Genomic DNA, 15271 nt, shown 5'->3' with positions numbered 1-15271 from the left:
TAATGCTCACATTACAACACTTCTCCCCCTTTAAATTCCAACATTCCCCAAATGTAAAGGAACTGGGAAACAAAAAACAGTGGTGTCATTAGCTTGCGTACCTCTGAAACTTACACTAGTGTCTCAGTAACAGTTTACCAATACAAAACACCTGAAAAACGTGGCAGATTCAACATTCAATCAACGGTCTATTCAAATATTCAGATGAAAGTTATTAAATCTAAGTACAGGAGCTGTCTTACTGACAGACACCTCACAGACTGTCTCAAACTGGCTGTCTGTAGTTATGAGCCAAATTTCAGGAAACTAGCAGAAAGTATTCAGCCCCAGTCATCACACTGAGTGCAACAGTCAATTTTTATTCATTTATTTTTCGTGTTGAAATAAAATTAAATAATGAAACATAGAATTAAAGGTGTTCTAATGTGAGCATTATAAAAATAAGTAATACCATTTAAGATAATGGTAACATAGCAACACTCCCGCTACGGAAAGCAGCCTACAAAGGGAGACTGCTTCCGGGGCTGTGGGCTCCACTTCCGGTCCCTTCTGCCCATGCGTGTGTCTAAACAATTTAGTAGGTCGATCTTGCCTTTCACTAGGCCCAGGTAGAGGATCTTGGGGTTTAAAAAGGTTAGCGACCACTAATATAGACCCATTGGTTTTGCTAAATAACAGGTAAAGCATAGCTTGCAGTATCCATTGAATGCAGTGCAGACTTCTACTAGGGAGTGTTTTTTTTAAAAAAATGTTATTTCAAATATTTTTCAATTTATTAGTAAGTAGTACAAAAGCAGCCCAACAGAACCCTTCCGAACTGCCAGGGGAACAGAAAGGAATTTCTGTAGATGGGAACGAGATTCCAAGATTCCCAGTTGCCTCCCGGGTGCCAGGGTCCAGGGCATCTTCAATCGAGCCTTTAGCACTCTTAAGTGGGAGGGTGAGCAGCCGGAGGTCATGGTCCATGTAGGTACAAATAACAAAGGTAGAAAGAGTGACAAGGTTCTACAAAGTGAGCTCAGGGAGTTAAGTGCTGAGTTAAAGGACATTAAAGATCATAAGAGTGTGGAACGAACTACCAACACAAATGGTGCATGCAAGCTCAATGCTTTAAGAGAAATTTGGATAGGTATAAGGATGGTAGAGGAATGGTGGTGTGCAGGGTCAATGGGAGTAGGCAGCTTAAATGGTTTGGCACAGACTAGATGAGCCAAAGAGCCCGTCTCTGTGCTTTACCTCTCTATGACTATAACAGAATCTCCAGGGTTGTCCTGTACAGAAGAGATTGTTAGCAGCTGACCTGGAGGGGGTCTAATATCTTACTGGGAAGATTTGCTGGTGCTGCATGGGGTGGGGGGGGGGGTTTAAACTACTGTTTCAGGGGTATTAGAACCAGAGTGTCAGAACAGATAGTGGACAGGTTGTGGAGACAGATGTTAGACCTCAAAGTCAGGATGCAAAAGCTTGAGCATGGAGCAACTAATGTTCTGAGCTGTGTCTATTTCGAAGTAAGTAGTATTGTAGGCAGATAAGCTCAGAGGATGATGATATTGTAGCCGTTAGTGAGAGTTGCAGGAGGGATTAAAGGGGGAGGGGTGGTGCACTAGTCAAGGAAAATGTCACAGTAGTGTTCAATCAGGATAGACTAGAGAACTCGTCTAGTGAGGCTTTATGGGTGGAACTGAGGATTGGGAAATAAGGGTATGACTACGTTAATGGGGCTATATTATAGACCATCCAACAATCCATTCGATTTAGTGGAATAAACTTTTAGAGATCGTGGATTACTGCAAGAAACAAGGTTTTTAATAGGTGATTTTAATTTTCCATATATTGACTGGGACTCCCATACTGTAAAAGGACTATTTGGGATAGTTCGTCAAATGTGGTCAGGGAAAGTGTACGTGTCAAGTAGAAGGCCCACTTAAAGTAAAGATAACAGGTTTAAGAAAACTTGGTTTTCAAGAGTAGTTGAGGCCCTGGTTAAGGAAAAGGAGGTGCATCACAAGTTTAGTCAGACAGAACAAATGAGGTGCTTATGGAGTACAAGAAATACAAGAGAATACTTAAGAATTCAGGAGGAGTAAAAAGGCAAGAGGTTGCCATAACAGATGGGATGTAAGAGAATTCCAAAGCATTCTACAGGTATATTAAGAACAAAAGGATTGCAAGGGGAAAAAACTGGCCCTCTGGGAGATCAGAATGGAGCCCGGATCTTAAGTGGATATTTCTGTATTTGTATTTACTCAGGAAACAGACACAGCGTCTACTGAAGTGAAGCAAAGTATCAGCAAGGTCATGGACCCTATACATATTACAGAGGAGACTTGAGAAAAGTTAGTGTGGATAAATCTCCAGGGCCTGACAAGGTGTTCACTCGGACCTTATGGGAGGCAAGTGCAGAAATTGCAGCGGCCCTAGCAGACACTTAAATCATCCTTAGCGACAGGTGAGGTACCAGAGAATTGGAAGATAGCTAATTGTTGTTCCACTGTTTAAGAAAGACCAAGAATAAACCAGGAAATGATAGGCTCATGAGCCTGATATCAGTAGTGGTGAAGTTTCTTGAAGCTTTTCTACAGGTCCAGATAAATGAGCATCTGGAATGACAGGGACTGATCAGGGATAGTCAGCATGGCTTTGTGCATGCTAGGTCTAAGAAGTTATCCAGGAAGTCAATGAAGTGAAGGCAGCAGATGTTGTCTACTAAAGTCCTGCATGGGAGGTTGGTCAGGAAGGTTCAGTTGCTTGGCATTCAAGATGAGGTAGTAAACTGGATTATACATTGGCTTTGTGGGAGAAGCCAGACAGCAGTAGCAGATGGCAGTCTTTCTGGGGGCCTGTGACCAGTGGAGCGCCACAAGGATCGGTGCTATGCACAATGCTTTTTTGTTGGATCAGCAAGTTTTCATAAGATTGGTTAGACTATCATGGCTTGCAGAGGGATCTGTTTCAGTTGGAAAAATGAGCTGAAAAATGGCTCATGGAATTTAATGCAGACAAGTGCAAGGTGTTCCACTTTGGGAGGACCAACCAGGGTAAGTCTTACACAGTGAAGGGTAGGGCACTGAGGAGTGCGGTAGAACAAAGGGATTTGGGAATACAGGTTCATAATTCATCACAAGCAGTGTCACGGATGGATAGGGTGCTAAAGAAAGTTTTTGGCACATTGGTCTTCATAAATCAAAGTATTTAGTACAGGTGAGGAGCTATCATGTTTGAAGTTATTTATGACATTGGTGAGGCCTAATTTAGAGCATGTGTGCAGTTTTGGTCACCTACCTTATAGGAAAGATGGAATTAAAGTTGAAAAGACTACAGAGAAAATTTACAAGGATGTTGCCAGAAATGGAGAACCTGAGTTACAAGGAAAGATTGAATAGGTTTCGACTTTATTCCTTGGAACACAGAAGACTGAGGGGAGATTTGACAGAGGTATACAAAATTATGAGGGGTGTTGATAGGGTAAATGCAAGCAAGCTTTTTCCCACTGAGGTTGGATGGGATTACAACTAGAGATCATGGGTTAAAGGCGAAACGTTTAAGAGGAACATGAGGGGAACTTCACTCAGGGTGGAGCAAGCTGCCAACACAAGTGGTGCACGCGAACTCAATTTTAATGTTTAAGAGAATTTTGGATGGGAGGGATATATATGCAGGGCTGTGGTCTAGGTGCAGGTCATTACGACTACTCAGTTTAAAACAGTTTGGCATAAACTAGGTGGGCCAAATGGCCTGTTCCTATGCTGTACTTTTCCGACTCTATGACCCCACAACATCTGCCATTCCAACTCGTAACTTAATTAACCCTAGTTAGCTGAAGCTATTGCCGACTCAACTTCTATCTACAAATTTATGGGTTCTACTAAAGCACAGGACATTCTAATAGCATTAAATTATATCTTTTAAAAAAAACTTATTCTTGTTTCTTCTTGGGGACAAATAAGGCAATTTGCATATGAAAACACTAAACATTGGCATACATCTGTTGAAAAAAATGATTAACAAGAGGACCAATGCCAATATTGTATTGTGAGAAAAAAAGTATTGTAAAAAAATTGTATTGTAGCAAAAATAAAAGAAAAAATAGCAAGGATGATTGGTTTAGTGGATAGAGAGATGGTTCAGAAGGAAGGGGCCTAGGTTTCCCAGGGCTAGATCAAGTATAGGATAAACATTTTAAGGAGTGAGCTTCTTTAAGAGTGGATAAATCTTCAGGCCATGAAGTGTATCTGGGAACCTACAAAGTAAATTGGATAGTTTCCAACAATAACTTTTCAAACCCGTGGCCACAGTAGGGGAACTAGACTTTTTTTTTTCCCCAAATAGTGATAAACGAAATTATAAACCAGTTTACTTCAGTGTTGGACAAATCTTAGTAACCCATTAAGGAATAGAATAAACCTTCATTTGGATGGTACTAACTGGAGGCAGTAAATGGGTGCACGATAGCACAGCAGTTAGCCGGACTCCATTATGGCCTGTGGTGGAGTTCAATTCCAACAATCATTTGTATGGAGACGATATGCCCCCCACATGGAACTCAGTGCTTCGGTTTCCTCTCAGTCTAAAGGTGTACCAGGTGGTCGTTGTAAATTGTCCCATAATTAGGCCAGGGTTGAATCAGGGGCTGTTGTTGGGCAGTGCAGTTTGAATGGGCCTACTCCATACTGTATCTAAAATAAAGTGTATTTGTTGAGAGAAAATTGCACCTGCCTTATTCAACTGAATAATTGTAAACACTTTACAAGAAGCTCTGATAGAGCAGTGTGTTTGATGTCATCTTTCGTGTATATCAGTATAGCTTTTGAAGTCCCGCACTACATGTTGATCAAAAGGGGGGGGGGGGGGGGGGACTCCTCAGAACCTGTGGCAGAATGGTAAAAAAAAACCCAAAACTGCATCCTGACATAAACAAGATTTTTCTTCTGGTTTAAGATGGCACTACTGGTAGTTCAAGAGCAAAAAAACTTCACTGAAAACCTTACTAGTAACATTTTTTGTAGTAAATTATCACTGCAAGTAATGAAAAGGCGAGTGAAGGCGAAGCAAATTCGAGAGATGAGGTCTGCTGGTGCACTGCAGAATTGACGCAGATGGAACGAGCAAAGTTGGAGAGAAGTCGAGGCAGAGGAGTATCAATACCCATCCAACAAACCCAGTGCAAGATTTGGAGAATGGCTTCATCGGCAGCAAAATCTAGGCCTGAAGCCAATCGCTTGGCAGGGAGCAATTCACCGCTGCGGAGCCCAGGTCCTAATGTGAGGTACGAGTCAGTTTTAACGCTGCCCAGATAGACTTGGGGGGGGGGGGGGGAGAGGGGAGAGGAGTCGAGAGTCAGGCTGATTTTGCTGGCTCCCCCGCGATATTCACTCCTCTCTCCGCGACACTGAGCCTGAGACAGCCCCTGGCTGCTGTGCTTCACGTCGGTCAACTTTGCAGTGTTTTGCCCCAGTAATATGATAAACTTTGGGCCTACTCCAGGCAGCTCTGGGGATTTGGATCCAGGGTCTCAATTCAGAATGCTGTTGTTGCTGCTCGCTTCTATTGTTTGCATGATTGTGTTTTTTTCCTCTTCCTCTGCACACTGAGGGCTGGACTTCTTTAAAATTGGGTTCTTTTGGGCTTCTTGCTTTGCAGCTACCTGTAAGCAGACAAATCTCAAGGTCGTATAATTTATACATTCTTCACTAATGAATGTACACTGAATCTTTGTAAACTTTTTAACAACTTGAAGTTCCACAAGGCCCAAAATTCAGTTGCTTTGCACACAAGGGATCACAAATACTACACAAATCAAGTCATAGCTCACATTCAGCAGAGCTCTAATCAAATTATTGGAAAGATGAAATTCCACTGTACATTTACAAACACTCATTTTTGGCTATGAGCAAAGATTAAAACAAAGATTTTGTTCAGAAGGTCAAGACTTAATTATGGTGCATAAAATCAGAGAACTAAATTCTTTTCATTTATTCAATTTTCCTTGGCGAAAGAGACCAACCAGAAGACTTCAAGACTTCATAATTTTTCTGCAACCCAATGAACATCATCCAGCACAAAACAGCCACCTTGTTTGCAACTGACACACCAGTTTACTTACACATTCAATCCTACTGTCATTTAGATACAACTAAACATGCCAAAATATTTTGCTGCATCTCAAGTTCAGAAAGGCTGGTTTTCCTACTTCTTCCTCACCCTGTGAATTCTCCATTCCAACTAAAAAGTGCTGTACCACAATTCAAAGATTCCCATGACAGTAAATCCCTAACCTGTGGTACCTAACCACAGGACAGCTGGTCAATGAAACCAAGCGCTACTCACTATTTCCAATTCACTGGGAAATAAAAGATAAAACTAGAACTTTTACTCATGGACCCCTTAGCATCAACTTAAAAAGTTTTTGGTTAACTACTCAAAAATACTGTAGACCATATGGTACTTCAGGCTTGCTTTGTTAGTAACAAAGATTATGGATTAATCCATGTCTAAAGTCTGTTTTCCCCATCCCATCTCCCAATCCCCTCAGGATCCAAAAATCAATTTTAATCTCACAACTGACCAATCATCCCAAGACAGAAAATTGAGAAGTCTTAAAGGATAAATTTCTCATCTGGACCCCAATAGCCCAGCCTTCATTTCAAGAGTCTGATCTATTGTTTTGAACTCCCCACTGAAAGAAATTGCCTCTTGGCAACTATTCAGTCAGTCTAAATTCAAATGAATATACACAAATCTCTCAATGCAATTAAAAAGTGGCAACAATTCTTGGTGCAGATTCATTACAACCTTCTCAAAAGGGCATTAAGCACAGGCCTTGTCAGCATCATAGAAATATTAAAAATTATTTTTTAACATTTTAATCCTTTACTACATCTACATCGCCACTTTGTCTCTCCAAAGGGATATTGGCTAGAACCACATGCCGGTCATGTTACCAATGACAATTTTCCCGAGTGCAATTTGTAGTACAAGCATTCAGAGCATTTAAATGTAATCCTTGAGAAACACAAGAGTAAAAGCCCTAATATATGGTGATCAATTTAACATGGTATGAACTATTTCCCACTTCCAAAATCATACCAGTTATTGGCATGTCGCTCTGCTTATACTACTTTTCGCATTTTCAGCTACATCTGCAAAAGAACAAGTGCCTCTTCTGTCAACTCTTTTGTAACAGCTTCACAATATAAAGAAGCCATGCATAAAATACACAATTTGCATGCATCTTTCCTTGACATAATTTTACTAGCCTGTTTTCACTCAAGAATCGTAGCATTGAAATTATGATGCATGTAGACAAATTAGTTGCAACACAAATGCTTAACTGTGATTATCTGAATTTACTGGCTTAACGGGAATAGACTACATTTACTTTTACAACTCAGGCCTGTACTGCAGTCATTGGAGAAAAGTTGAGATCTAAGGTGGCTAAGTTTAAGTGCTGGTGTATCAGAATGAACCAACTGCTCTTGGATTTGGGGCAGACCTATCTGCAGTCACAGGGAAGTACAGTAATTTTGGAACTGAATTTCAGGTATTGAAATTGGCCCTATCATAAGATCCATTCTGTAGCCATCTTCATTGGCCTTGACTGCATGCTCCTTCTGCACTGGAGTTCCAAGTTAATGGGTTACTGGCTGTCTTGAAATTAGACATCAAATTAGATAAAAGTGCCATCACAATAATAACTTCAGGATGCTAACAGCTCAATCATCACCTGAAGATGCATCCCGAGTTTCATGTTCTTTCAGCTGCCATCTTTTAATCAAAATGAGGGGGAAAAATCTGTAAAAGATTTAACATTGCTCTTATAATAAATAAATCTATTAGTCTTTAACCATCAAGATATTCCAAAGGGTCTTTGATCAGAATAACCATTTCTCTATCATGTTAGCTATGCTGCTGGATGTTAATCGCACATTTGGGTATTGAACCCTTTGCCAGTCTGGGCAGTGGTTGTGCACTAATTTCTTAATAAAACTTAAAAAACTATGGTTTAAAGTACTGTGCGAACCCAGTAATGGAAGTAAAAGCTCATGTGAAACAAACTGAAATGATTCTCTCTCAACTTCAAAAAAAATTCCAATGCACTCCTAGACAACATTGCAATAACTTAAGAACACCATTAAATTTACTAATATGCATTTCTGAAATTTTCAGATCCTAGTGCTCAGATGTGGGCCTCAAGAATAAAATAAACAGCAAATACCTTCACAAAATCCACAACTCACAGCAAATTTACATGGAAGAAAACAAGCAAGAAAGTCAATTTCCAAATACCCAAACACTTCTGCAGTATATAAACTGCATTTAATGTGATTCTTACTATCCTTACCACATGGGGATGTGAAATATCAGAAGACTTTGGACGGTAGGTGATCAAAGCAAAAATGTTTATGGTAATACACACTCAGTGGCCACTTTATTGGATACACCTTTCAAGTACTGGGTAGGATCCCCTATGCACCCAAAAAAGCCTGAATTCTTCATGGCATGGATTCAACAAGGTGCTGAAAACATTTGAGATTTTGGTCCACATTGACATGATAGTATCATGTAGTTGCTGCAGATTTATGGGCTGTACATTCATGCTGCAAATCTCTCATTCCATACGTGTTCAATTGGTTTGAGATCTGGTGATTGTGGAGACCATTGAAGTACACTGAACTCATCATGCCTGTGGAACCAACTTGCAATGACGTGCTGTGACATGACATGGCATGTCAATGTCATCCCACTGGAACAGCCATTAGAGGTTGGGTAGACTGTGGTCATAAAGGGATGAACGTGGTCAGCAACAATACACAGGGGCATTTAAACGATACTCGCAACACACACAAAATGCTGGAGGAATTCAGTAGGCCAGGCAGCATCTATGAAAGAGTATAGTCACCTTTTCAGACAGAGACCCTTCATCAGGACTGGAAGGAAAGAAGAAGAGTCAGAAGGTAAGTGGGGAGGGGAGAGAAGGGAGGAAGAACCACAAGGTGATAGGTGATACCAGGAAGGGGAGGTCGAAGTAAAGAGCTGGGAAGTTGATTGGTGAAAGAGATACAGGGCTGGAAAAGAGCGAATCTGATGGCAGAGGTCAGAAGACCATGGAAGAAAGGAGGAGGAGCACCAGAGGGAGCTGATAAGGAGGTAAAGTGAGAGGGAGGTTGGGGGTGGGGCATTACCTGAAGTTTGAGAAATTGATGTTCATGCCATCAGGTTGGAGGCTATCCAACCTGAATGTGGTCTCATCACAACAGTAGAGGCGGCCATGGACTGACATGTCTGAATGGGAATGGGAAGTGGTATTAAAATGGGTGGCCACTGGGAGATCACGCTTTTTCTGGCAAACTGAGCGCAAGTGCTCAGTGAAGCGGTTTCTCATTCTGTGTCGAGTTTCACTTGACATAGCACACCAGGAGCACTAGTTACTGTAGATGATTCCAACAGACTCACAGGTGAAATGCCACCTCACCTGGAAGGACTTTTTAGGACCCTAAATGGTATTGAGGGAGGTGGTGCGGGGGCAGGTGTGTCAATTGTTCTGCTTGCAAGGATATGTGCCAGGAGGAAGATCAGTGGAGAGGGCGAATGGACAAGGGATTCGTGTAGGGAAAGATCCCTGCGGAAAGCAGAAAGTGGGGAGACACAATGTCACAGCAGAAACCCAGATTCATCAGACCATGCAATGTTTTTCCCATCTTCAACTGTATTGTAGCCCATTTCATGTTCTTAGCATATATGAATGGAACCTGGTGTGGTCTTCTGCTCTGTAGCCCATCCACCTCAAGGTTCAACATGCTGTGCATTCAGAGATGCTATTCTGCACACCATTTTTGTAACGAATGGTTGTTACTGTCACTTTCTTGCAAGTTTGAACCAGCCTCGCCATTCTCCTCTGGCCTCTCTCGTAAACCATATCTGCATACTTTTATACAGAGCTGCTGCCACAAGATAGGTTGATTAGATGTTTGCATTAACGAGATGTACCTAATAAAGTGGCCACTGTGTACAGTACTGTGCAAAAGTCTTAAGCACATGTATAAGAAAAATTTTAAAGAGAGGATGCTTTCAAAAATAATGAAATGGGAAGTTTATAAATATTAAAACTATCAAGAGCAATAAACAGTTAAAAAAAAAACACCAAGTCAAATCATTTTTTCGTGTGACAATCCTTTGCCTTTAAAACTGCATCAATTCCCTTAGGTACACTGTCATGTAGTTTTATAAGAAAATCACCTGGCGCATTGTTCCAAACATCTTGAAGAACTTGTCACAGTTCTTCTGCAGACTTTGGCTATCTTGTTTGCTTCTGTCTCAACAGGTAATCCACACAGCCTTGATCACGTTGAGATCAGGGCTCTGTGGAGGCCATACCATCTGCCGCAGAACTCCTTGAAAATTTTTGACTTGTCAGTCTAGAGCACTTACCACCATTGTTCAGCACTCCAGTCTTTGTGTTTGAGTAGGCAAGTCTCTTGGCCTTGTTTCTACTTCAAAGGCATGGCTCTTTGGCATCATCTCTACCATGAAGACTACTTCTAACAAGACTTCTCTAGATTGCAGGAGTGTACTTGGGTTCCAGTGGTTTCTGAGAGTTCAGAGTTAAAAGTAGTCTGCACTACTTCAAATTTAGAAGAGATGAAAATTGGGTGCATCTCTCATCTGCTACACTCTAGTTTCTGCGGTCGACCACTGCATTTGTCTCCAACATTTGCCCGTTTTTCACTGATGTAGGATGACCTTGTGTCTTATTGCTATGCTCACTCTTGCCATGGTGTAAGAATTGATAGTTAAATTGTCACATCTTCACTTTTTGGTTGTTCCTTGCCCAGTTTGATTCTTTCTACACCCGTTTCTGTTTCAGTTGTTCAGTTTAGTTCTTTCAGCTCATATCTCATTATCATTAGCACCTGTTCATTATCTTTGTTTAATCGTGCACTCAGCTATATACCTACAAATTAATCAACTTTTTATTTGAAAAGTGGTCTCTTACTTAATGTTACTTTCTTTAATGAAACACAAGGATTTCTCGACAACATTTAATATTTTGGAAAATGAATGTCTGGAAATCTAATATTTGCTCTTTATTGCTGGCACTGATGCAGAAGACACAATAAACATCTGAAACATTTTTAATCTAGAATGCCTAAGACTTTTGCACAGTACTGTACAGAACTAAAATCCAACAATGAACATTCTGTTGACTGCTTGAAAAACTTCCAAGTCTATACTTTGAGTATTAACAATCTACACTAGTGTAAACCCTAGCTCGTAGCAAAAATATACCACAGAAAAGATATAACTTAAAATAAGCATCTAATAATTAGTATAAAGAGCTCCTCTGAATCTCAGGTTGTCATATCAGAACTCAAGGATCTTAGCTGACAGGATCCCAGGAGGGTCACCCTATTTGACATAGTGGATTAGCAGTACTCAGATCTTTTTGCTTAACAACACCGATTCTACATGTATAGCAAAATTCCAACTATGCCAAGAATACACTTATTTTTAGATCACTTTAGATGGAGAAGACTATTTTAACAATCAAATCCTATGATGGGATTAAAAGCAAAAGTCATATTTGGCAATGCATACAACACATTAAGTTTCTAAAATCCCATACACACTTAAAACGAGTTTTAAGATTACAGCGTTTAATGTGCATTTAGTAAACGTGCAATAACTTTAATTTGAATAGGACAAGACTGGCAAGATGCATATTATTCGGAAAACACATTGCATTAATTCTAAAAGATGGAGCAGAAAACATGGTTGCTAAAACAAGATGGTGGCCATTACTTTAAAGTGTCTATAATTGGAAGTGTAGGAAAAGGTGCACCTTATTTCGAACCAATACGTTAGTTCGTACAAGCTTCAGAGCAAACCTGAATAGTTATTTCTGTTAAATCGAGTATGTGCACAGAGTGCTACACGTCACCCACGTGCTCCTTCTGCTTTACAACTTTATAAATTACAACACTAACTGCAACTAGATTATTCTTTAAAAGTAACTTGCTTCCACAAATTACCTTTCCCGAATTAAAACGAAATAAAGTAAGCATGAGAGGTAAATGATCAAGGACTGCTTCTGCTTGAGGCGTGAAGTTGTGAGCTGTGAAAGAGCTGTTTTAATCAGCTCCCAAGCCTGCTTCAGAGCAACCAGCAGAGTATTGCAAACCTTCTAATCTATTATTTGAAAAAAAAATGGACTCTTTCCTAAATTTAGAGCGGCGTGGGTATTCGTCTGTAATCCTGAACACCAGACCTAATTTTACTGGACAAATGGAAACACGCAGACTTTCCCAGACCAGCCCCACAACCCCTACCCACCCCACCCTCAGCAGGCCTGGGGTGAGTGCTGGCGACCGGCCCGGTGCACATTTAGTGTGGGGCAGCTCCCCACGCTTCCCCGACACGAGGTTGGCTGGCTGACATTTACCGTGAGCGGGGCTGAGCCCGCGGCCTGCTATATCCCGCCTCAAGTGACGAGGGTGATCGGAAGAGCACGGCGGGAGCTCGTATTACCTTCTTTCCTCAAGGTCACAGGCGCCTGAGACTCTGGTTTACTGTCGCTGGATGTAACGGGCACCTTCCTGTCTTTCTGAGACTCCTTCTTGGGCTGCTGCTTGGAGACTGCCGTCTTGTTGTCTTTCTCCTTCTTGTCTTTCTTGATCTCGGCCTCCTTCAAAATCTCGAAAGGGTCGGATTCATCATCAAATAGTTGGTCGAACCGATTGGTCACGACACAGCCGAAGCCTTCCTGTAAGTTCCCGGGCATGATGGGCCCCCTGAACGTTGGATTACGTTCGGATGCTGCGAGGCTGCAGGAACCGATCGGATCCGCCTAAAATGGCCGGTTAGAGACGGTCTTCTTGCTCGCATTGCATGACGGGCCGCGCCATCCGGGCGACCTCGCGCAGTCCGGACCGCAACGCTCGACGGGAGATGGAGTTCCCATTGTTCGGCACTTACCTGGTGCTCACTCCCGGCGGCACCACAATCCCCGGCGTGCATCGCCTTGTTGTTGCAAAGCCCCGGCGATGCGCAACTGCAACCCTGCCAAGCACGTTGTGGATGCGCGCCGCATGTCCTGCTGAATAGCGGAGAGCACTTTCACGGTCCGGGGACCGGGTCTAGAACTTTGAAACCGCGCCAAAGACTCTGGTGGTAAAGTGTTCCCTCTCAGATCGTTCTTGCACAGCCCAAGTGCCAGCAGCATTGCATGCTGGCTTCGAGGCCGCTGCAATGGGGATGAGATTGTCAACCATCTCCTGGGGTGTGCGTTTTGTCAAGAAGATCAGGAAGCAAGCGCAGTGGCCTCAGTTCATCCTATGCAACTGTGTCACTGAATTCTACCGAGGACACAAGCAGCGACCTATGGACACCTGCCGTGGCATGGCTTCCTTTATCAACTATGATGTCCGTGTACCTTCCTTTCCAGAATTTGCCATCTTGGCTGCAAGAAGTATAGCAAAATCTTGCCATGTCTTGTCACGTATCTTAATGTATTGCCCATCATATGAGTAACCATGGATTGACCCTATACCTTGACTCTTGTTACCACACCTACATCCTACTTGGTTTTCAGTTTTAATAAACAATACGCAAACTTAAAAGCCAGGAATTTTAATAACACAAAAAAAACACTGCAATGCAACTGCAATAGCATAACAGGGTTTTGCTTGGAGATCTATTTACCCCAGGTAGGGTCCTCAACAGTAGAATAATTAGAGTTGGTAAGACAAGACAACATCCCAGAAATACACACAAAATGCTGCTGGAACTCAACAGGCCAGACAGCATCTATGGGAAAAATCTATGGATGTCTTGGGCTGAGACCCCTTCAGCAGGAACAACATCTGAGACACTAGGGTGGTGGAGCTGAGGAGACAATGGTGCCTAACAGCTACTCCTTTGATTGAATCTTTGGAAACAGCTCTATTTCTATCTTTAATATCTCTAGTCTCCCCTTTCCCAACGATTTCCTTTCTTTTGAAGACCCGACCTGGAATTACACGCTGACTTCGGTTCTTTGCTGGAACGAGACCCGCTCTCGGGGTCTCACAACTGGCTGTTATTTAATATACCAAGGACGCAGCTCAGAAGGTTAGTAGGCCTTCAGAATTCCAGGATTCTGTGGCACTGGAGGCGGGCAGACTCGATGCTAGTGCCTATGCAGGGAATCAGTGTTTCATGGGAGACGGAAGATCGAAAGCAACAAGCTGGCAGCTGGCTGTGTGCCCAGAGATCCAAGTCTTTGGGCACAGAGCTGGGAAAAAGCGACACAACAGACTTTTAACATCATAAATCAGCGAGTTGTTTGTTATGCCTCCCCTCTCACTGCGAAACGGAGACAGAGAGCCTGTGGTGTGTCGAATTACCGGGTGAACGTCTCGTCTTTGGGATACTGCAAGTCTGTGTCTTTATAGATGCTTTGCTGCTCAGTGCGGGGTGCCAATGCTTTTTTTTTGCTGGTGGGGGAGGGGGGATCATTGCTGTTGCTTACACGTGAGAGGGAGGAGCTGGGGGGCTTTGGGATTGTAACGCATAACTGTGGTTCATACCTTGGGGCACTCCTCTGTTTTGTGGATGGTTGTGAAGGAAAAGCATTTCAGGATGTATATTATATACATTTCTCTGACATTAAATGTACCTTTGAAACTATTACCACCCTCATCTTTGAGCAAAGATATCTCAGCCGACTAGGTAAACTAGAAGAGGTCAAGGCAAATTTAAGTCCATGCAACTGGGAAAAAAAATGCAAAAAAATCTAAAACAGCATCACCAAGTAGGAAAGAAGATCAAAAAAGGACGTGTTCCAATTGCAATGACTAAACAACTGATGTCAAAATACTCTTGAGTTCGAGCTCAGTATATAATAAAGAGGGTCAAATGAACACAATCTCATTATTATTTGAAAGCAGGCATCTGACAAGGAAACATCTGTCCTCCATATGGGAGGGGACTTAGAAAACAGGAAGGCTGTTTGTACCGATAAGGGTCAATCACCATTTAAACTAAGCGATTACCGAACATTTTCTGGTGCACCTCTCGTGACCTTTGTCACCTACAAAGATCAGCGGGACACAAAACCCCAAACAAGTCAAGCACCCCTGGATATGGTAATGGTAACTAGAGTGTATCTGAAAGGGACAGTTCATTGAAGTATATCTCCAATCAGAGTTAAAGCAGCAAGAATGAGAAACAATTTCCTTGAAATTGGCAACGTTCTTAAGGGGCTGGCAGGGCAAAGGCATGAATGGTGATTCCC

At 42.2% G+C, this 15271-nt stretch overlaps 1 protein-coding gene across 3 annotated transcripts in view; it reads right to left on the bottom strand.

Annotated features, from left to right (window-relative positions):
• LOC140205952 (SERPINE1 mRNA-binding protein 1-like) overlaps positions 1-12887 on the bottom strand; it is a 36453-nt gene extending 23566 nt beyond the window's left edge. For all 3 annotated transcript variants that reach the window (XM_072273861.1, XM_072273863.1, XM_072273864.1), the window contains exon 1: positions 12526-12887. In XM_072273861.1, coding sequence (XP_072129962.1) covers positions 12526-12778 — 253 coding nt within the window. In that variant the 5' untranslated portion in view covers positions 12779-12887. The remainder of the gene's footprint in view (positions 1-12525) is intronic.
• Between the last annotated feature and the right edge of the window lie 2384 nt (positions 12888-15271).

This window comes from Mobula birostris, chromosome 12 (assembly GCF_030028105.1).
Source record: "Mobula birostris isolate sMobBir1 chromosome 12, sMobBir1.hap1, whole genome shotgun sequence".
In the NCBI taxonomy this organism is placed as follows: Eukaryota; Metazoa; Chordata; class Chondrichthyes; order Myliobatiformes; family Myliobatidae; genus Mobula; species Mobula birostris.
Note: the sequence above shows the minus strand (reverse complement) of the source record. Positions and strands in the feature narration are given on the sequence as shown.